Genomic DNA, 24317 nt, shown 5'->3' with positions numbered 1-24317 from the left:
TCACTGGTGAGGAACAATACATAGAAGAGGAGGATGATTTTGTGGACAATGAAGAAAGGCAGAACCAAGAGGAAGGTCTGGAAGACAGCCCTGACATGGTAGGAGAAGGCTTCGAAGAAAATCCAGAAGAAGGACCTTCTCATCCCTGGCAATCCCCATCAGGATATTCGGACACTGATGTCTTGAACCTAAATCCTCCAGACAATTCACCTGTCAGAAACACGTCTCCCATTGACGATCAGCCCACATTCAATGCCCTGTTGCGCAGAGCAGCAGCACATTTCGAACTGGACACTGGGGAGATCTCTCCGGAAATAGACTTTGTGGAAAGAGTAATTAAGGAGAAACCCCCAGTCAGCCAGACCATTCCCCTCCTCGCTTCAGTGAAGAGAAGAATCATCCCTTCGCTATCCACACCCGCACTAATCAGAGGAGTTAATCCAAGGATTGAAAAACTTTTCACTCCTTCACCCTCAGACCTGCTGTACATAAGGGGACATTCCATTCCGGATTCCCTTGTAGTATCTAATGCAAGGAAGAGGGCAGGGGTGCCGCTGTCCACCAGTGAGGCACCACCTGACAAGGAGGGCAAGAGGTTATATGCCCTTGCTAAAAGGGTCACATCCTCGGCTGCCTTTTCGGCAAGAATTGCGAACAACAATTCTTTGCTAGCCAGCTACGCGGACGCGCAGTGGGCCAAACTGCGCAAGGACGCCGAAGAAGCGCCGGAACCATTACGTACACGCCTGCTTTCAACTATTGGCGAAGGAACCCAGGTCAACCAGAGTATTGTAAAGAACTCTCTGGATGCTGCTGAGACAGCGGGACGTTCCCTGGTTCAGGGAATACTCCTAAAACGCCATGTATGGCTGCGCAACTCAGGGTTCAAACCGGAGACACAGGCGTCTTTAATAAATAAACCTGTTGAGGACGCAAACCTCTTCGGGAAGGCGGTGGATGAGGCTCTGGAAATGGCTAAAAAAGAGTTCGATACTATCAAAACTCTTGACCAGATCTCTAAGCCCACTACCAGACGCGGCTATGGCAACACACGCTTTTTTCGTGGCCAACGCCAAAAGCAGAATCAGCAGCAACAGTACCCTGCCACCAGTTACCAGACCAATAGTGGGCAGTACAGCCAAAGAGGACAGCGCAGGGGCAAGGGGAGAGGGCGGGGGTCCACCCCCAGAGGCTCCCAAGCCCCCAACAACACCAAGTGACGCGAAGATTCGCGTCCCCTCCCATGCAACACCGGTCGGGGGCCGGATAACATCCTTTCTTCCAGCATGGGAGGGAATAACGTCAGACCGCTGGGTACTTTCCACCGTAGCCCACGGATACTGCATCGAATTCAACAGTTCCCCAACATACAGACCCCCGAGGGGACGACACATGACACCGGAACACCTTGCCATCCTTCTCCAAGAAGTACAACAACTGCTAGAAAAAGGAGCCATAGAGGTCGTGCCTCTATCTCAGGTAACGGAAGGTATTTATTCAGTGTACTTCCTTGTACCCAAAAAGGATCTAACCATGCGCCCTGTATTAGATCTGCGCCCAGCGAACAAGTTTATCAAACCCCAGAAGTTTCGTATGGTAACCTTACAGGAAGTGATCCCACTGCTATCACAGGGAGATTACATGACAACATTGGACATGAAAGATGCATACTTTCATATTTTAATGTTGCCAGCGCACAGAAGATACCTCAGGTTTATGATAGAGGGCAAACACTACCAGTTCAGAGTGCTACCCTTCGGCATAGCATCAGCACCAAGGGTATTCACGAAGGTACTGGCAGTGGCAGTGGCCCACCTGCGCAGGTTGTCCATCCCAGTTTACCCTTACCTCGACGACTGGCTCATAACAGGGGATTCTTTCGAAACATGCTTCTCCAATACCCAAAAGACTGTAGACCTTTTGTTCCAGTTGGGCTTCTCCATCAACGAAAAGAAGTCCAGCCTAGACCCCAGCCAAATCAAACAATTCCTAGGGGCTCTAATTCAAACAAAGAACGGCCTCGTCTTCCCCTCCAACGAGAGGGTCCAAAACATGCTGTTTCAGATCCCTCAATATGTGCCCGGTCGAGAGGTGACGGTACGCAAAGCAATGCGCTTGCTAGGCATGATGGCGTCGTGTATTTATTTGGTACCTCACGCGCGCCTGCGCATGCGCCCTATGCAAGAGTGGCTCAACAGCCAGTGGTGTCAGGCCAGCGGATTATGGGACGATCCAGTGGTGGTCTCGCAGGCCTTAGTTCTCTCGCTACGATGGTGGACAAAAGAAAACCTGGAAAGTGGGAAACCTTTTGCCACACCCGCGGCGGAAGCCACTCTAACCACAGACGCATCCCTAACAGGATGGGGGGCTCACCTATCCCATCAGACTGCTCACGGAGTATGGACTCAGAACGTAGCATCCAAACACATAAATCTACTGGAGCTACTAGCTGTGTTCAAGGCGCTAAAAGTCTTCCAGGAACACCTACAGGGCAAAACGGTGTTGGTCCTTACAGACAGCACCACAGCCATGTACTACATCAACAAACAGGGGGGCACCCACTCTCCGGGACTGTCCAAACTGGCCCAAAATATATGGAAGTGGGCTCTCAAACAAAACATGTTCCTACTGTCAGAACATGTACCAGGGGAACTCAATCTGCTGGCAGACAAACTCAGCAGAGATTTCCCCCTGCCCGAAGAGTACGAATGGCGACTACACGAAGACATCGTCTTCGACGTCTTCACACAATGGGGATTCCCAGAAATAGACCTATTCGCAACCCTGGAGAACTCACAATGCCTAAGTTACGCCTCCAGGTACCCCCAGAACCAATCCAAGGGGAACGGTCTGTCGATGCAATTGTCAGGGAAATTTGTTTACGCTTTTCCCCCAACTCCCCTTCTCAACAAGGTGGTGCACAAGATGCACCAGGAACAAGTAACCATGATACTGGTGGCCCCAATGTGGGCCCGACAGCCATGGTTCGCTCACTTGATGGAGATGTCTCTATCTCCCCCAGTGAAACTCCCCTGCCCGTACAACATGCTGTCACAAGACAAGGGCAGGACTCTGCATCCATGCCCCCAGAACATGAACTTAGCAGCTTGGCTCCTGAGATCATAGAATTCGGACATCTACTGCTCCCGCAGAAATGTATGGACATTCTCAGGGAAGCCAGAAAACCTAACACTCGCCACTGCTACTCTAGCAAGTGGAGGAGATTTGTCATCTGGTGCAGAGGGGAAGGCATCAACCCAATTGACTGCTCTCCCACACATATTGTTCTATACCTGACCCACTTGTTGGATTCAGGTCTAGTGTTCAATTCCATTAAAGTCCACCTAGCGGCACTTTCTGCATACACCACTTCCCAACTCAAGGTGTCGTGGTGGAAGATCCCTGTTATAAAGGCCTTCATGGAGGGAATAAAGAGAATACACCCCCCGATAGCTGACCCAGCTCCCGGATGGGACCTTAACGTCGTACTTACCAGACTCATGGGCTCACCTTTCGAACCCATGCACAAAGCATCTCTTAAAGACCTCACTCTTAAGACTGCTTTTTTAATAGCTATCACCTCCATCAGGAGGGTAAGTGAACTACAGGCTCTTTCTGTTCTAGACCCCTTCGTTACAGTTCACAGAGATAAGGTGGTTCTACGCACGCACCCAAGGTTTGCTCCGAAGTTCATATCGAAATTCCACGTAAACCAGTCTATAGAACTGCCAACATTCTTTCAAAATCCTTCCAACTTGGGAGAAAAAACTCTGCATACACTCGATGTGCGCAGAGCGGTCATGTTCTACATGGAAAGAACCAGACCACTGAGGAAGACTAATCAGTTCTTCGTCTCGGTGGCAGCAGGAAGAGAAGGAGATGCAGTTTCAAAGTCCACTATTTCTAGATGGATTGTTCAATGCATCACTCTCTGCTATACTCTTGCTAAGAGAGAACTGCCCTTTAAGCCTAGAGCACACTCTACTCGAGGCACGGGGGCGTCCATAGCATTCATTGCAAATGTTCCCCTTGAGTCCATCTGCAAAGCGGCTACCTGGAGTTCTGTGCACACCTTTACAAAACACTACTGTCTAGATGCACACTCGAGATCTGACTCCCTGGTGGGTCAGGCAGTACTAAGACATCTTTTCTCTACTGTTCCTTCTCATAACCCACCGCCAACTCCGGGTACTGCTCGCTAGTCTATGCACAGCATGTGATTCTAAGCAGATTAACAAGCATCAGAAGACAATGCATTACTTACCGTAAAAGCATTTCTGATGATTGTATCTGCTTAGATTCACATGCGCCCACCCTTCCTCCCCGCTCGGATGGAAGGAACATAGACTTCCTTTTATATCTCTCTTTTCTGTACTCACTCACGTCTAGAAGGCTCCCTCAGGGCAGAAAAATACAAACAGAGGGAGCTCGACGCGTGAGGGATTGTGGGTACAACGCACGCCACTATAGGGATAGTATTTCAGACACGCCCGGTCGACGTCCCTTTTCGACTACGAAAAACAAGATGCAATACTCCGCAGTGACCACTGGATGTCGGACCTATGCACAGCATGTGAATCTAAGCAGATACAATCATCAGAAATGCTTTTACGGTAAGTAATGCATTGTCATTCAATTTATTTTTGCATGATACACTCCGGTATCTAGGCGCTAGTTACATTGAGAAAGAAAGCAGTATAGGAAAATAAATGTCACAAATGTAACAAAATGTTACAAAAGCTATATAGGAAAAAGAATTCTCAGAATGTTACACAATGGATGCGCCAATGTTAGAGGAGGGGTCGGCTTAGGTGAAATGCCAGGTTCTTTGTTTTTTTCAGTGTTTAGCTTAAGGGTTTTCTTCAGGATACGGTGTACTGCATCACGTGGGGAGAAGCGAGCCAGTGTGATCTCTTCTCAAACACCCTCTGGGAGGCACATTTGGTAGCGGACAGACCAACCAGTCCCTAGCGGCTCTCTCCCCCCACATAAACCTATGGGGAATTCTGACAACTCACCACAATGCCAACGTAAGTTTTGCGCCACAGGTTATCATGGTCCATGTCTAACTTGGTGATTTCACAGGTTAGATACCTGCGGGTTATGGGTGGGCTAGCTATCATACAGGTGAAATGGTCACATAAATAGACAAGATGTCGATGATCCGCCTAGTCATAATTAAACTCTATGCACATTTTACCACCCAGAGAAATCAACTGTGGCATAAAATACTCGTTGGCACTGAATATAAAATGAAGAACACCTGCATATACAGAGGGGTCAGTCAAATGCTGTCTTGAGATCCAGTCTCTGCAGTCTGTCTGTTTATTGTATTGTATTGTATTGTATTTATTTTGTTTATATAGAGCCTTACACCAAAGCGTTTACTTTTTAAAATGTCTTTATGAAACATGGGGATTAGGAGAGAATGCCCTGCCACATAGACCATCCAAGGGAACGTCAAACTAATGTTCTTGAGTTGAAGTGTAACTTAGACTTTTTATCTCTGCTTTTCGCTCCCATGTTAATTTTTAACCTTGCCCACTATTGTATTCCGTAGTAAATGTTCAGTGTTTTAATGTGGGATTGGAAAATGGTAAGTATCACCATTCGCACCTCACGTACAATTTGCTTCACACTGTAGAAGAAAAATACACAAAAATTCTTGATTTTCTTCTTTGTAGATGAATAATGTCACAACTGAATACTGCCTTGATGTCATAAGGAAGTTTGAAGTCTCTGAAGAAAATAAGGAGCAAAATGTTCTTGGGATAGAAGGTACAATATAGATTCTAATGTGAAGTGTTTCTCGTGCTTTCACATACTGTCTGGAACAGTGTGTGGGTCTGTTTTGCAGTGCTGTTATTCTGAGTTACATTATTTGTTTGGAATTCTGTACAGTGGCATTTATTTGCTATGTGGCTGTGCTATGCTATCTTTGCTATGGTCTGTCCTGCTATGAAAGGCTGGGCTCTCTTAGGTTTCATATGCAAAACTGTTATGTTATGCTATGCAATTTCATGTTTAAGCTGCGGGACATGTTGAGAACTGTTTGTCTGTTAAGATCGATGTGTTTTCTTCCGAAATACATTTTTGCCTGAAAGGTTGACTTGAATTTGTGCCTTTGATGTACTTTTGTCTTTCATTGAGTGCCCCTTCCCCTCTCGCACACCCCTATTTTTACTTCCACTTGCAGCCTAAATTCATCCAAACCAAACCCTGTTGTATCCTTGTGTTTTCCCTTTAATTCTCTCTTCCCAATTGCAATCTTTTAACCAAAATGTAACCTTTTGGTTTTTAACGGCGTTCTGCTCATTGATAATTTTCATTCTTTATTTATTCAGCACTTCATTTTATGTTTATTTTTTTTGCTAACTGATTAGATATGTCAGGATTTTTAGATATGTCAGGATTTTATGTCCTGTTTCATTATGTCGTTTCACATTAGTGCCAAATGCTAAACGCTTTGATGCAGCCATAATGTGGCAGGTAACACGTCATGATACACCAAAATAAATAATACATGTGAGTGGCACTCAGTTCAGGAAAATTACCAAAACGCCCAATATAGAACTGCATATTTAAGCTGGTAAGCATACTCTGCATGCACCGCTGCCAGTTCTAGGGGGGGGGGTCCATGCTGCCTTCTATTGTAATTGGTTATTTTTAACGCTCTTAATACCCAGAGGTTTCTAAGCACGGACCCGGGGTATGAAACCTGTGTTGCTCTGCGTCGTCTTGCTTTTAGGGGGAGTGTGTTGCCCCTGAGCTATCCTCCAGGGTAACTGCAGCCCAGGCTGAAAACCGTGGATAAGAAATTATTTTGCAGATTAACTCCCAGAAGACCCCAGACTCAGCCCAAGAGGAATCCTGCCTCCCACACAACTATAGCCTTTCCCAAAAAGCTCCTACCAGGCCTCAAACACTCCAAAGCAGGGGTCTCCAACCTTTACGTTGGCAAGAACTACTTGTAGTTAATGGCCAATAGGCGGTATCTACTGGCGAGAGCTGCTGGGGTGGTGATGTCCATGAGTATGAGAATTTGTGCAAAGATGTTGTTTCATTTATTTGTTCTTTATATAAAAGGAACATGTGCATTTCTCATATTAACAACTTCAAAAATATCTTTATTTCCTTCCTTTTTTTAAAAAATGAGTAGCTGTCTCCTAGCAATTGTCAAAAAATATCAGAATGTAGCAAACTAATCGGGACATTCAATGTGAAGGCTGACACTGCTTGCTATCCCCCAGTGCTCAGTAATTTGGTGTGCAGCGTGAAACAGCACTCAGATGCTGTCAGATAGGATTGAAATTTTGATTTTAGGAAGTTCATCTGCAAAGGGCAGATTTGCAGAGCCAGAAAATCATAGTGGAGATACCTTACTTGCCATACTGTTTGCACCTAACTGCACACCTGACATGGCAGACATAAATTCACGACTGTTTTTTAAATCTTTTACAACAGGCTGTCACTGGAGTTGCTGCGTCCTACACAATTACACCATCTGTAAAAGTACATTTGTTTTTCATCAAATAATTAGCGACTTTGTAGGGTGCCTCTGTAACAGCAGTTGCGCTGCAGCATTTAATTTACCACCTTTCTCCAGCATGGGGTCTGGAATGGATTCACATGCTCATGAATATTCCATGTCGTCAGGCTGGGAATCCTCGGTAAAGAAAAAAATCAGTTTCAGTTTCGTTTCTGAACTGTCTTTCTACTAATAGCCAATCACTGGTCTCTGGGTCATAATGCCCCCAGTCACTGACTGCCCTCTACCTAAGCCCCTCCTCTGGCAGCCATCTTTAGATTTTTACGGCACGTTCAAGTGTTGGGAGTCCTCGTGCTTAGCTCTCGAGCTTTACTGCATATTGCATTTTTTTCAAAGAGTTTACTCTTATTTTTTCATTCAAATCAAGCCTCAAGATCCACCAATTCATCTTCTAATCAACAGGGACCCGTTTCGGAAATCTCTACGCCCCTCAAGGGTGAATTTTCGCTGAATTTCCCTTCTTGGAGGATTCCAGAAGATCTTGGAGGCCTACACCTCGTGGTCATGGCCAAAGACAAGGGAGACTCAACACCTCTTTTTAGGATCTGCCCAGGATGTGGACTACAGAACGTCTTCAAAGAGGATGGACACTCACAGTGCCTCTACTGCCTGCATGCAGATAAATCACATGTCGAGGAGGCCTGTGCGCTCTGCAAGGACATGTCCTCCCGTACTATGAAGGACCTCCACAAGCGACTCGCAGACTGGCTGGAGTCGAAGAGCCCGGCGCCATGTGAGCCCCGGCAACGTACTTCTCCGAAGAGAAAATCTGAGGGTTCTTCTAAGACCTTTGAGAGCGCTCTGGCGACCGGGGCCCAACATAAGCCAAAGCACAGCGGGTCCGCGGGCACCGGGAGTGCTGTTGGTACGGGCTCCTTGGCTGCCAGGCCAGGCATGACATCACCGACGCCGTCAACCATGAGCCAACGCTCCGGCTCGATGAAAAGGAAATCAGACAATCCGGGTAAGCTTCTGGAGAAGGCCCGGTCGGTTCTGATGGAGAAAGCCAAGGGGGAGCGAGGCAGTGGCCCTCCCCCCACGGTGAAGGCCTCAGGCACGCCTAAGGTCGTGAAGGCCCAGATTCACCAGGCAAAAGCTTTGATTGAGGGAGCAGTGGTGTCCGGGGCAAAGACCGCAAAGCCGGCCCCAGTTGAAATGACCCTCAAGCCTAGAGTTTCTCTGTCCAGCCGGAGGGAATCGTCTTTCACGCCCATCGCTAAGACCCCCGTGTGAAGCCCCTGGGTGAGAAAAAGGGTGGGCAAGGTAGTCCTACCAGACTCAGATATCTCCTCAGAGTACGAGCTTTCAGGACTCAAGACGGTCCTTGACAACCGATACGCTGAGGTCAGGGCCTACGGGAAGCACCCCGAGGCGGCGGACGTGGAAAGCGACGGAGGAGACGGCAAGGAACGGCAGATCGACGAAGAGCCAGAGGACTCTACACCGCTGCCGATGCTACCGTCGCAACCGCTGCCTCCACCGGCGGACAGGTCGGAGGACATCTCGTTAGCCTTGCACACGCTGTGAACAGAAATAAGGACAAGGTTGCCCTTGCCTCCGGCGGACGATCCAGCGGCGCCTGGACTGTTGGAGAGCCCACCATCCAAGCAAAAGCGGATCCATCCTCCCCCGCCCTTCCATCCTTCACCTCCATCCCCTCCACTGAGAGACAAGACGGGGACAGAGACAGCAGCGAAGGGGATGGGCGGTGATGATGGAACAGATCTCCCATCGCCCCCTCCACAGGCTTCGTTTCATGCCATGATCGCCAGGGCCTTGGAGCTCTTTCAGCTATGCCCCAAAGAGCAGAAGGAGGGATTCCTTTATCAAAGACGAGAGGCCAAGAGGAAGACCGTACTCTCAGTCCCGCTGTTGGACGACATCTGGGACGAGGGACTGTCCCTTCTGAAGAACCCGTCCATGGCCCCTGCGAAGAGAGACCGTTACGAGAAGAAGTACCGGGTGCCAGATTCTGCTCCTATGTGCCTCAAGGCCGAGCCGTCCCGGACTTGGTAGTCTCCGCGGCAGCCAAGAAGAAATCGGCAGGGGCGAAGGCATCGACTTCCACTTCCCCGCTGGACGGTGAGGGGAAGAAGCTGGATGCCATGGGACGTCGGGGCATCTCGACGACCATTAAGGCAACCAACGCTCTCCCGGCCCGCTACAATAGGGAGCTGTGGTTTAAAATCGCCCCCCTCCTGGACTTCCTTCCGGACGACAAGAGAGCAGAGGCTCTCGCAATCCCGCAGGAAGGCGAGGTGGCTTCTACACCATCACCATCACGGTAGCCACGGACATCGCCGACACCGGTTTTCGCCAGATGGGCAACAGCGTTTGCCTTCGCCGGCATGGTTGGCTCATGGCCACCGATTTCCGTTAGGACGTACAGACCAGGGTATTGGACATGCCCTTCAACGGGAACAACCTGTTCGGCAAGGCAGTGGATGAGTCACTGCAGGCCATCAAGGCGGACACCGAGACGGCCCGTGCCTTGGGCACGCTCCATCAGTGACAGCCGTCCTTTCGGACCTCCGGAGGCAAGTCTCAAGGTGCCTCCAAAGGATTTGGCGGCAGCTCTTCGTCATACCTTCGTGCGGCTCGTTCTTCATCGCAGGAAGCCTATAGGGGCAGCAGCAAGGCCGGTGGACATCGTTGTCGTCACCAGGGGGCCCAAGGTGGCAAGGCCTCGGCAAAGCAGGACTGAACCGGCCGTGATGTCGGCCACCCACCCGAGAACCCCAGTGGGAGGCCAGCTGGCGAACTTCATCGGCGTGTGGAAATCCATCTCCACTGACCGTTGTGTGCTGGATGCCCTGGCCCACGGACAAACTCTGGAGTTCCAAAGGAAGTGTCCCCACTTTCCAACAGTGGCCAGGAAAGAAAACCACATTCCACAGCTACTTCTAGAGGTACGAGCGATGCTGGAAAAGGGCGCGATAGAGCTCGTCCCGTAGAGGCTCCGGAGTATTCTTGCGGTACTTCCTCGTCCGAAAGAAGACCGGCGGCTGGCGGCCCATCCTAGATCTCCACCGCCTCAACAAATACATAAAATCCCATAAATTCCGGATGGTCACCCTTCAGCACGTGCTGGGCCAGCTGGAAGAATGGGACTTCCTGTCGTCACTGGACCTGGAGGATGCATACTTCCACATCCCCATATGCAAGGGACATCGAAAATGTCTGTGCTTCGTGGTCCAAGGGCGGCACTATCAGTTCAAGGCACTGCCCTTCGGTTTAAAGTCGGCGCCAAGGGTCTTCACCAAGTGCCTGGCGCCGGTGGCGGTGCGGCTGCACCTGCAGAGGATCCACGTCTACCCTTACCTGGACGATTGGCTCATCCGAGCGAAGTCAAGGGAAATTGTAGTTGACCACACAGCGAGGACCGTCCGTCTGCTCACGGAACTGGGGTTCTCGATAAACTATGCAAAGTCCTGCTTGGTGCCATAGCACCAAGCTCTGTTCCTGGGAGCCAGGGTCAACACAGTGGCGAGGCTGGCTTCACCGTCGGAGGAGAGGATAAAGGCCATCCTGGGCAAGGTACAACGGCTGTTGACCATGGAGGTTGCCAGGGTGAGGTCCATCAAGTCCCTGCTCAGCATGATGTCGTCATGCATCTACCTCATGTGGCTGTGCAGGTTGCGGATGCGGGCGCTGCAGGAGTTCCTCAATGCCCGTTGGATACAAGTGGCGGGAAGCTTCGAGGACAAGATCACCATCGACGACTTTCCGACAAGCGATCCGGTGGTGGGGCACCCGTGCGCATCTTGCGGCGGGCATGGACTTCCAGGCCCCAGTGCTTCAGGAAACGGTGATGACGGATGCCTCCCTGGAGGGATGGGGCACGCACACTGTAGATCTCCTCGCAAGCGCCCTTTGGCTCCCGGAGGCGAGGGAGCTGCACATCAACGTCCTGGAGCTCTGGGCCATATTCTGGGCTCAGGTCCTTCCTTCAGTCCCTCAAGGGCAAGGTGTTACGGGTCTTCACCGACAACACCACCACAGGGGAGGTTTTTGGAATTGTAAATGATAGCTCTGTTCACCATGTGGGTTGGGGGGGGTGGGTGGAGAGGGGTATATATCTGTAATATAGTGTCTGTTTGTGAATTTTGAAATACTGTTCAATAAATATGTGAACACGCACAACAAAAAAAAAGATTGTGCGCCTGTAGCTGCTGCCATGGCGTACATGTGCCTGGACCACTCATGTTGAACCTGCGCCTTCTGATTGCACACCGTTCCTCCCGGATCGAATCATCTTCGGCCCCACAAGCAAATGTAACTGATCTCCCAAGAGCACTTGGTAGCCAAGTTCTACTTTTGCCATCCCAACATGCGCTGCTAATAAACCAGTACATTTTGCCCTCATCATGCGATGTGTCTTTGTCCTGGAGTCCAGCTCTATTCTGAGCAGTGGCAAAGTCAGAGGGGCGGCTACCCCTGCATCCCACTTGGTTCCGGCCTGGTGCAATTTGCAACCCTCAGCCTCCTGCTAGTGCCCTGATTATTCGTGATGGGAGTGGGAGGAGACTGGAAATTAAAGCAGCCCAGCACACGAACGTGCTGAGCAGCTGCCAAAGGAAGGATCACTATGCTGCCACTGGAGAAAACGAGGAAGCACACATGCTTTCAATCAGAACTCATGATTGGCAGAATGATTGTTAGACGCAAGTTAATTCGCTGAAATGGCAGAGGGGGGAAAATGACAAATTGTGCTTTTCCCGGTTTATGCTTAGTGTGGGCTGTTAATATGGAAACCATATATCCTCGTTCTCACCGCCACGTTTCCTTTCTATTATCTGTTGACAATGCTTTTGGCACATAGGTGACGCTAGTGTCACCAAATACGCCAACACCAGAAAATGAGTCTTTTTATACAAGACTGTTGGGTTTGTGAATGTTTGGTTCTTAAGATCTTGGGCCTCTTTAAATGTTTGGGGGTATCCCACTGGTAAATCCAGCGGGATACTACCAAACGGAATTACCGTTACCAGCTCCTGGTCTATGGGAATTACCGGCAGATTACAGGTGCTGGTAAGGGTGGTTAATCCCCATTCCATGGCGCGATTTGCCGAAATTACCGGCACTGGTAATACTAGTGCCAGCCATACAAGCAGTTTTTGATGGTGGGGTGCCGATATTAATTCCGGCCAACCCAGCATCAAATTTGGAGTATGCCGGTCTGATAACGTGCTGGTAAATGGAATTACTGGCATGTTAATTCCAAACCGGCATAATTATAATGAGGCCAAAGCTTGTCTTCTTCATCTTTGTACCCCTTGTTTTTGTCTTGTGAGCGTGGTGGAAGTGTACTTCTGATATGGTAGCATGTGAAATAATAGTTTGTGAAGGGATACTATGGGACAGTATGTTTTACTTTTGGTGAAAGTAGATGCATTTTATGAGGCTTGTTTGTATATGATGGTGTATCGTTTGTGTTTTGAATGTTAAATTACATCTGCCTTCCTAACATTAGATACATTGTATGAATTGGTGGGAGTATGTCAGCTTTTGAATAGACCGTGCTGTGGAGAACCTATTGAGTAATTCTGCCACATTGACTCTTAGAATGATTCACACGCTCTGAATTTACCCTGTCGTCAGGCTGGGGAATCCTCTGTTACAGTTTACCGTTAATATAATAGTAAAAGTCAAATTACAGTCACCAGTGCAGCCCACCTACCTTCTTTTGGTTCATATTCCTCCCAGCAAATGGGATGCCAATTGCTGTAACTCCGTCCCCGAGGCCATGTTCAGATTCTAATCACATGTTACGACTATAGGAGTCCTCACCCTTTCTGAAAGGGTCTTCAGCCTTCAACTAGGAATTTACCTTTGGAAAACAGGACCTTTTTTTGCCCAAAACTTACTCTGAAAAGTCTGTTGTCTTTGGGCTAACACTTTCTGTAATTTGTAAGGGTAGGTAGGGTTTTTCAGACCTCCATTGACGCCTCTGACTCTAGCCACTACTTTTACAACCTGGGCATCGCAGGAAGAGAATCTGAAATGAAGCGTGTCTTGAATTGGAATGTTATCATCATTGTATTCATAACAAATTGAAATGTTCTCATAGTAGCGGACATTACGCTCACTAATTATTGATTTGCAATTATGATAGATAATTTGTGTGTGTGTTTGTCCCTGAGCTGGCCACTTGGCTATGTACATAGTTATTACATTATGTATTTTTTGCATCATGTGCTCTATATTTTAAGAATATGAGAATCACGTAATCCCTCTGTAGTGTTTTTTGAATTTTTTGATTCATGGTGACATTTCAAATAATTCTACTGCACGCTTTTGTTTACTAAGAGTGGGAATTTTTGCACATCTGAACATATGAAGTAACATGTCTTATTTATTTACTTTCGGTTCTGGTGACTCATTTGACAGGAGTGAGCATTCATTTTCATATGTATAATCATCACCTATCAATTGGTTGATTTTTCTTGCTGGGAGTTGTAAAGTAGTGAAGATAGCTAACAATTCACAAAGATCGTAAACTTTTGTTGGCAGAGATAATTGTCAATGGAAGCTATTATCGAACTGCATGTATATCTATTTAAGGCTATTTTTATTGGTATGAAGACATTTTTAAAAGCTACAGCAACTTCGTTTTGTGTGGCACTTTGGAATTGTTAAAATAAAGGCTGAAATTGTAGGAGTAACTCTGCTGTTTCATTTGCACGGTAGTTAACTACTGTGTTATCCCTGCACGCAGCCAGACTGTTTTATAAAAGCATGATATTGTCTTATTTCTTATTGGATTGTTTTTGTGTAGAGACTCTCATTCATTTTTTGGTGGTGTTTCTTGAAGCCAATGTATTTTGTTTAGTAGTTTTGTTATGTTTTTGTGCTCCAATTATTTCTTGAGCATTTTATTTGGAATTAGATGTGGGGCAAAAAGAGAGATCATTTTGTTTTTTTATAAATGGTATGTGGGCAGTTATTTTGAGTGGTCAAGATCAAGTATGTACACTCCTTGGGATGTAGATACTCTGGACACAAGGATCATTCAATCAGTAATGACTTTTAGTCTAAAGTCAATAATGTGTCTGAAATTAATCCTCCTGTGTTAGGTATACTAACCGCTTAAGCAAGTGTAATGGGAACTGTTTTCTCACTATGTAACTGTCTGTTAGTAGCTGGAAATGTACAGTTACTCTTTGGTAGAATGTACACCCTAAATATTACCAAATGTAATTTTTAGTGACTTAATGTAGGACTTGCTGCAGCATTCTTTCACCCCTACATTAAGTCCCATTGTGTAATTGACTAATCCGGGTTCTACATTGACATTTTGACAGGAGCATTATTCTAGCTTACATACAGTCATGTCAGTTGTTTTCGGGTACACTTTTCTAATATTGTATGCTCTAGTTATTTTAATTTTGGACTTTATTTATTGTGCTTGGTAATCCATGATTATTTTAGTTATGTCCAACAGATTTAAATGCAATTATGTTTTTTTATCATTCCACTATTGAATTAGTCTGCCAGAATGAACATTGTTGCTCCGTTTGTTTCGTTAAAAAAGTTGATATATATAAAGCCGCATTTCATTATAACGAGTTGTGATTAGTCTACTAGTTAACATAGTGGAGGGTTCGAAAGTGAGGAGCTGAGAGCATTTTAGCTCCTGCCTGTAGCCTAGAAGTGCCTGGTTAGCTTGACACCAACCACTGCTTGGAGCTACTTTTGGCTCCCAGGTGAACTGATGCCAAAAAAACATACCTTTGTTGCACTCAATCTGTGTCTATGGGACGGTCTATAAATGAGCATTAGGACACATCTGTGCAACATTTAAAGCATTTAGGGTCATACAGAATGGGGAAAATATGACGTTAGATTTGCGGAACCCTATGTACTAGCTTCCAAGTGGTAGCTCCTGCTCACTGGTTTATGCTGGATACCTAGGAGCTCCATTTAGATTCTACTTATCCAATGTTAATTTCGATCTCTGTAGTGTTTGCATTTTCTATGAGCTTTCTTATGCCTATGTGTTGCAGAATGTTGCACTATTCTTCATCTTTGCATTAATACATAGTTTGAAGTATTGAAAATAACTCCTCAAATTAACATCCCCATTGTTTTGACACTCTACTGTGTGATGATGGTTTGAAATCTTGTCTGGCCATTTTTGGTTGTTAGTTGGAGTAGATCTTCAAGTACAAAGGTAAATTTGCCTCAAAACATTTCACTGCCATCCCATTTTATTGTTTCTTGGAGCTTATGAATAGGAATGCTACCTGTTTGAGACCATGCATACCTCCTCTATTGTGAACAATTGTACACAATTTGATATTTTGGCAACTTCCTGTACTGCTTCAGCAAGCAATTCACGATATTTGAATTCTGTGTTGTTTTGTATAGGGTGCATGAATAGCCTGTGTGATGTAATACTACCTGCATTGAAAGCGGCAAGGCCTATGGATGATGTTACTAAACTTGCTAATGAGTTATCAAATGTTTCTCCTTTGACTGTGGAAATTACTTTGTTTGGGTGTTATCTTTAACATGTGCCTGCTTGGCAAGTTTTTACAGGAGTGTTGCTTTATAGTCCATGCACCCCCACATTTGAGCATCATGTAGGATGGTGTCACAGATGGCTCTGAGTCCTAGTCAAGGGTTTTTATTGATTTTTATTGGTAAGGTGCCTGGGTTGTCCCTCCCTTATCTTATCTATAGATAGTGTTTTCTACTCTAAGCCAGGCGTCACTAGTACCCGGGTTAGAATATGGGGAGTATCGACTCCTAATATCTAATCTCTATATTGCTTGTAGGGAAAACGTAAAAACAGTTGGCTTCTCTAGCTAGACTTCTCCAGGACTATCTAAACTAGCCCTACAGTACCAGTTATTTTGGTAACTATCGGAGGTTTTGAGAGCCAGTCTTCCAAACCCTCTAGCCAGCTCTTCTCGATCAAGCCCTGATGTTCCTCTCTCTGTCTCTGTATGTATTGTTCTCCTCTCTACTTAACTGGGTTTAGAGCAACACAGAGTTCATCACAACAGCAACAGAGGCACTCATTTGGTCTGCCTAAGGCTGCCTGGAGAGGTGGCTGCAGTCTCAGCCTGGCTCCCCACCAGCTCCTGCTGCTAATCTGGGTGTGGCATCCTCCATTCAACCTACTACCCTCAGAAACCACCACTGCTATCAAGCAACAAATAGGGCGATCAGGCCATGAGTCCATATCCTTGCCTACTCTGTAGCCGCAGGCTGGTGGTCCCACCAGCCCTTCCCACCATTGGATGATCCTCACCACTTCCAGTGCTTGACTCCTTGCTTTGGGGTAATTCAGTCACAAGCGATCCAACAAAGGGCAAATAGCTAAGGGCCAACTTTCAGCCTTTCTTCTAGCCTCTTTGCCTCCTCCCCTTAGAGCTATTGCTTTGCTGTGTCCTGCTACTTGCTTGTGAGTACCAATTATGTCTTCTTGCAGCCCCAACATTACCATGCACTTCTCATTCTTTACTTCTTTCTTCACGCTCCTCTGCTTAAAACCATTTAAACTCTCTTCCTATCGCTATCACCTCTTTCACTGAACGCCTCCCCTCTTCTTGTTCACCTAACTTGTATCACACTTCCTCTTCTCACATCTACCTCCAGCACCTCTCTACTTCACAGACTCAACATCAGTGTACTTCTACATATCACTCTCCTTATATTGCCCCTTGGAATGCCCAATCTGTTTGTATCAAGATTTCTGTTACCTCTGACTTACCTTCTTTCCCATTCTCTCTCCTGACACCATTGCCCTTGCAGAAACCTGGATTGCTCCCTCAGACTCTGCACCCTTTGCTGCCCTTCAAACCTGCCTAAACATCTGATATGTCTCCCTCTTTTGAATATTGTAACTCCATAATCACTGCTCTCTATGGCATTCATATTATATCTCTCTATGGGTCCCACTGGCCAATAATTGACAACTTCTCCCAACTAATTGACTCCCTTCCTCCCTGTCATCACCTTGTTGCCACTGGAGTCTTTAACCTCCCCTCTCTTTCCACTCCTCTATCCTCTGAATTTAGCTCTGTTCCCCTTAACCACTCACTCTTTTGTCCACTCTCTGGCCACCCATTCAAATGGTAACTCCTTTGACCTTACTTTCGTCTTCTCTGAACTCTCTGCCGCTAATATCTCCACCACTCATTTTCCCTCTGACCATTCCATCATATTTGCCTCAATCTCCAAACCTACTCCCACACCGCTCTCTCCATCTACCACTTCCATTGCGAAGCACAGGTTTCCCTCCTCCAAATTCCCTTTCTACCACTCTGACTTATACCAATCTCTCTCCTCCAATGCAAAATTCACTGTTCCATCCGCTGATAAAGCCTTCACTAACAATATCGCTGTACTTAACCCATCCTTCTCCTCTCACTTCCCTCTTACTACAGTCACTTCTAAACCCCTCCCCTGTGCAGCCTTGCATTACACCTACCACCCACTCCCTGAAAACAACAATGAGGAAAAAACCTTTGCACCTGGCAAAGATCTAGACTCCTCGAAATGTATAACTCTGCCTGACCGCTCTTCATAACTATGCCTCTGCTCTCTAATTGTGACTTCTATCACTCTCTCATTTTGTTCCACTTCTCTCAACCTAGACACCTCCAAAAATGTCCCAACTTAATTCTTTCACCCCCTAAACCTTCCTCCATATCCTCTACTTTTTCTGCTAACGAACTAGATCTCTACTTGCTTCAAAGATTTCCAACATACAAAATACCCTTGCAAATTACCTTCTTTTCCCCACCTGCTCACTTTTCTCCACCACATCTACACTCCTCTACTGCAACAATGTCTTCCTTCACCCCCACTAACCCTTATGAGTTTCTGAACCTTTTCTTCAGGGCTAACCATTCATGTGCCCCCATCAACCCTCTTTCCACACACATAGTCAAACTCAGAGCTCCCAATGTTGCTCCATATCTTGCTTCCCTTTTCAACTCCTCTTTTGACAGTGCCACTTTTCCATCCTCCTCCAAGTCCGTTACTGTCATCCCTATCATTAGAAACCTGGCCTGCATCCTAACTTTCCTGCCAACTTCCACCCGTCTCTCTTCTATTTCACTAATTCAAAATCCTGCAGTGTGTAATTTTCAACCGACTCACTAAGTACCTTGACACACACAACCTCCTGTGTATCCTATTTAATCTGGCTTCCAACTGCTGCACTTTACTGAGTCGGCTCTCCTCAAGGTCAGCAACTACATCTCTTCCGCTCGTCATGCTAACCTTTCATCTATACTTATCCTTCTCTACCTCTCTGCAGCCTCCGATAACATCACCTATTCTGATCTTCTCTCGACACTCTCGAAGGCATCAGAGACCAGCCTCTTGCTTGGTTTGCTTCATATCTTGCCCAAGACACTTCTAGGTGTCCTGGAATAGCCTTACCTGATCACTTATTGTTGGTGATCTCCAAGGGTCAGTCCGGGGTCCACTTCTCTTCACTCTCTATACCTCTGCTCTTGTCACTTTGATTATCCCCTATGGCTTATCATGTCAACACCTCACTGATGACACTCCGATCTTCTTCTCCTTTCCCTCCTTATCTGACGAGCTATGTCAAAAATGTCTAATCGTCTCTCCACCATAAAATACTGGATGGCATCTCACTCATGCTCAACTTAACTAAGATTGAAGTTCTCTACTTCCCATCCAAACCAGATATCTCTTGCTCTTCCCCTCTTCTATTCTTCTCTCCTGACTACCTTCCCTACTCTGCTCGCAACGTTGGTGTAATCTTGGACCCACCTCACATTTCACTCTTCATCTCGAAATCTGCCACTGTGGCCAGACTTAATCTCCTAAACATCAGAAAAATAAGACATTTTCTTCCCTTCCGCACACTGCTAAGCACCTAATCTCTTTAGTACTCTTTCAATTTGACTACTTCACCAGTCTACCCTATGGCCTTCCCAACTATGCTTTTTCACCTATCGACAAAGTCCTCAACTTTGCTGTCCGTGCACTCTTCAACAAACATCTCCGCTTCACCTTCATCTCCCCAGCCCCTTATCAGTTAGTCTAGCTATCTATGACACAGAGGCCAGAGTATAAACTCATTCACATCATCTTCCAAACTATACAAAGACTTGCCCCAACTACATATCAGCCGTCTCACTCCCTACCTTCCCTCTCGCTCCCTATGATGATCATTGGGTCACCTCCTTGTCACCTCTCATGCCCTTGTTCTCACTCTCGTTTTTGGTCTTTTCTTCTTGCCCCCCTTACTCTGGCATGCTCTTCCTCACTGCACTACACTCACTCAATCTCTATTTAAATCCAACGGCCCAGCTCTCCTCCTTTCTGATGACTCACTTGCATAGCATTCTTGCACCACCAACTCTCCCTGTACCCTCTATATGACAACCCCATGGCATGTATCCATTACTACTTCTTCCAAAAACGTTGCCTTTCCTCCACTATCCCGTTCCTATATCATGCTCTGCTGTGCTTGTTCCTGCTTCATGTTTCTACCTCCCTTGCATCATCAGGTCTTACATCCACATTCGCTCACCCATTGTTAAGGACACTGGTCCTCTGCTCTGTACATAAATGTTAAAAGGTTTTGTAATCATTTATGTGCCAAAAAGGCATGGTTATTCCTGTAATGTTCATAAAATAAATGCATAAATACTCTCCTTTGTCCAACTCCACCCACCTTCTCGCCTTCTCCCTACGTCTTCCTTATCTGTCCCTTGGATGTTACTACTCCCTCCTAGACACTGCTACTACCCCTACACACTACTACCCCATTCTCCATTGTAATGCTCTCTGTTCAACACTACTCCCTCCTCCGCAATACTGCTCCCTCCTCCTCCTCACTACTACTCTCTCCTCCAGACTACTGCTCTGAATTCCACACTATTACTCCACCCCACACTCTACTCAGCCATTCTATTTCCACTTTCACAAGAACTTCTACTCACTTTATATATTCCCTCCAACACTCTCCCTTACCCTCCTTGCATACCCATTCACCACACAGTACCACTTTCTCTCATTTATCAATACCTCACCTTTTTCTTAATGGACCTCCAGACTCTAGTCTACTGTCCTTCCTCCTACTGGTCCGTTGGTGCACCACCACTTCCTCCTCTGACCTCACCTGAACACCCCACAAATAATTGTTTCCTTTTGCCCCTCTTATCTCCCTCCTTCTCCCATTGGATCACTGGCCCTGACCAATATGGTCTTGCTTTTCCCACCTGGGAAGTATTACAAACACTGGAATTTATAAATAGTGGGCTAAGCCCCATCCCGTTCTTACACAGGACTGCAGTGATGTAAATATCGCGGCCTGCATTGCAAACTGTCTAAGTTCATGTTAGGGGACCTTGGCATGGCTTTCCCCAAGGTAAGAAAAGTTTTGTTATGTGGAGATCATGGCCAGCTGCAACGGTTCTGCTGCTGAGCATATCAGCTAGCGATGCATTGCACCTGGAAAAGCTACCTAAGATCTCGGTTTCTTCTCTCATTGCCGCTCTCACTCCATATTAAGCTAAGCTTGTGGCCTCCAGATTGTGTGGGGTATTGATGGGTGGTAGTGCCGTGGGTTGTCTTTCCGTACTGTTGCCTCACTGGCAGCTCTACAAAAAGAGAACACTTTGCCAGTACTTGCTTCCAGATAAAGGGGGTGATGCAAGCTGGCACTGCACACATACAGACGGGCACTTGGAGAGTGGACAGTAATTGGAGTCCTCTCAACTTGCTCCACCCCCTCTGGGGTAAGACAGGCTCTGCCCTCCACCATTGTAGGCCTCCCACCCCAGGCTCCGAGGGGTTCCAATCCCCTTGTGAAAAGGTCTGTACCTGAGCTTGTTACACAGGTCAATAGTACTTTGGAATGTATTAGTATTGTTTCATTCAATATTCAGTTCACTAATCATTGCCTCTAGTTTTATATCTGCAATTTTATTTTTAACAAATTAGTGGCATTTACCACTTCAGCCTAAGACCAAAAACTACCCCAAACTCGAAAATCGAATCTGAGAATTCTGAGCTGTTTCCTGCCAAAAGGTGCATTTTTCACCTGCATGCAAAGTCTCTGAAAAAACAGGGTTTTTTCAGGAATTGTTTTTTGTATGAAAAAGTGGCTAATATCTTTCCAAATTTGGATTTTGCCATAGCAGTTGCATGTCAAATCTGCTGATCTTATTATTTATGAACATGCGAGGTAAGGGTGGAGGGCCACATTAAACGGATTTTATACAGTCCAAGGAACAGATACGTGTGCTAATACACCAATGTACAGAAAGTATCTGCACAGTAAGGTCAGAAAGGACACACACGGTTAAGTTCATACTTTCCAATAGGCTTACACATCTGCAACAACCACACCCTACATGAAATGCATGCCCTATAACAAGGCATACATTTGTTTCCTAAAATTGATTAGCAGAGATTGCTTCATGTTCTTGATTTTCAAACAGTTATCTGATTAGCAATTTTACACTCATGTTTTTAATATAACACAAGAGATAAAATGAGCAAAATTAGTATTTATGTGCATTTCCGAATTTTAGGGAGATGAAAGCCTTGTAAAAGTTTACCTGCATGATATGAAACAAAAAGACCCCACAAAAGAAATGTTATAAAAATGCTCTGAAAACAGTCATTTTTCGGTACAAGGCTCTGTGTAGCTGGTTGCAGTCGGTTTTGTCATGGTATATTTTATGATTAGCTCATAGTGTGCTATGTAAGGAGAAGTTTAGAAATGTTCATGAATCGGCAACTTCAGACGGTCAAATTGACAAGATGGCTCTTACTTTTCGTTACCATAACTGATTTCAATAAAGCGATACATGCCGCTTTCAGGGGCGGGCAGGGCCGGTCGGAGACATCCACCCCAACCCATGAAGGCCCTGGTGCATTTTTCCAGCCCTGCACGCCCACAAAAAACTGCTTTAACACCACCACTGCTGCTGATTTTTTTTTCGTTTTTACGTGCAGGCTTTATGTGATTTACGCGTGCCTGCTTCTCTTATAATCAAAATACAAACAAATCTGCCCGAGTTTGGAAATAACTTTTTTTCTTTTGTCTGATGGTTATCCAGGAGGTGTGCAGCTGATTGGGGAAGGGGATGTTAGCTAGAGGACTCCAGTTGTTGGTCCAGGTGAGGGAGGCTGGTGGAGATCCAACCTGGGGCACTGTAATTAAGATGACGGCCACGGGAGGGGCAAAGGAAGCTGGAATGGAATGCAGGCCGGTGCTTGTGGACTCTGCCTGCACTGCAGGCCTCTTGATTGGCCATCGCCTCTCCCCAGTTGCTAATATATGGTCCAGTCATAATTGAAGGGCAAAGGTGGATCTATCAAATAAGTATAGTGCATGGTTTTCCAGTAGGCCTTTGATGTACAAACTGAATGGAACTATTGAACATTACTTTGCATAAAAATATAGTTGTTCGCTTTATGTGTTCATATTGTAAGAGGAAAGATAACCCTATAGACTAAGCAGAGTGAATGGCATTGTAGCAGGCAGATAATTGGACAAACTAGATACAGGTTGTATTTTGCAGACTTTCAGGGTATCTGGTTTTAAGTGACAGATTGATGAGATAGAATGTCGAGGAATTTGGGATCAGCTCATGGACTGAACAACAACTGAACATATATATTTAACCTTCAGGTCATAGAACTAGGTTTTCCATTTGACTTTGTGTAATGTACATTTCCAAAAGCTTCCTTGTGTTTGTTATATATTATGCAACTTCGATTAAACATTTAAATATAGTTCACACTTTGAGATTTAGATACACTAACCTAAACTGAACTTTACTGAAAAAACATGGGGACAATGCAGTGTTTTAGAAATAATTGTGTGATGAAAGAACTTGTGTTTTTTTCAAGGGAATTGCAGGATTGTCTAACAAAAAAATGACTTGCTAGAACGGGATATAGTTGGCTTAATAAAAGTATCATTCTGATGATTGCTGGTTTGCAATTATTTGCAAAACAAATAACCTTTCCTAGGTAACACTTCCAAGCAGGTCCTTGCCACCTTTCAGATTAGCCCAATCGAACTTTCTATGAACAAATGAAGGAGGGTGGGGAGAGCTCTTAGTGAATAAGAAGAATGCAGGATGTGGAAAGGGTAATGTAAATATCCAGCTCTGCTACACAAGTGTCAAATTAATTGGCAAATTTACAGAATTATATAGAGAATTGCATTGTGATTCCGCTTATAGGTCAGAGGCACTAAAACAATACATAATCATGCACAGGATGCAACACACACACACACACATACTACAAGACAATTCCTCGCACACACTTATACTTGGCACATGATAATGAATTTTGGAATAACATGCACAAGAGCATGCTACCAATGCATATAACAAAATGTGAAATTGCCAACACACCTCCTCCCAAATACATCGGAAGGACATAAATTCATACATTCACATTCTCCTGTGCTTTTAAACATGCAAATAAACATCATGTCTACTAAGCAATTTTTGCAACATGACACTCACATGTCTGTTTTTCATTAGTAGATAAAAGGGAATGTTCATAGCCACAGTGCAAGAACTCACTCACAAACCTAAGCACATCTCACAATTACATTTGATTGACTTGTGCAATTTCAAAAGACATATGTCACACTTGCATGTATCAAAAAAGGCACCAACATGTCACACACCAACAAATATCGCTGCACCATTTTAAAAAACATTGATGTTCTATAGAAAATATACCAAAACATCCTAACCTGCAAATATCTCCTTTTAGCACCACTTTACATGTGCTGGAA

General features: G+C 45.7%; 1 protein-coding gene across 6 annotated transcripts in view; it reads left to right on the top strand.

Annotated features, from left to right (window-relative positions):
- The window catches only part of PLCH1 (phospholipase C eta 1), a 1334702-nt gene that overhangs the window by 758672 nt on the left and 551713 nt on the right, over window positions 1–24317 (top strand). For all 6 annotated transcript variants that reach the window (XM_069618420.1, XM_069618421.1, XM_069618423.1 and 3 more), the window contains one exon: window positions 5685–5778. In XM_069618420.1, the coding sequence (XP_069474521.1) occupies window positions 5685–5778 (94 nt within the window). The remainder of the gene's footprint in view (window positions 1–5684; window positions 5779–24317) is intronic.

The sequence above is a fragment of the Ambystoma mexicanum genome, chromosome 10 (assembly GCF_040938575.1).
Source record: "Ambystoma mexicanum isolate Mex_15411 chromosome 10, UKY_AmexF1_1, whole genome shotgun sequence".
Lineage (NCBI taxonomy): Eukaryota > Metazoa > Chordata > Amphibia > Caudata > Ambystomatidae > Ambystoma > Ambystoma mexicanum.
Note: the sequence above shows the minus strand (reverse complement) of the source record. Positions and strands in the feature narration are given on the sequence as shown.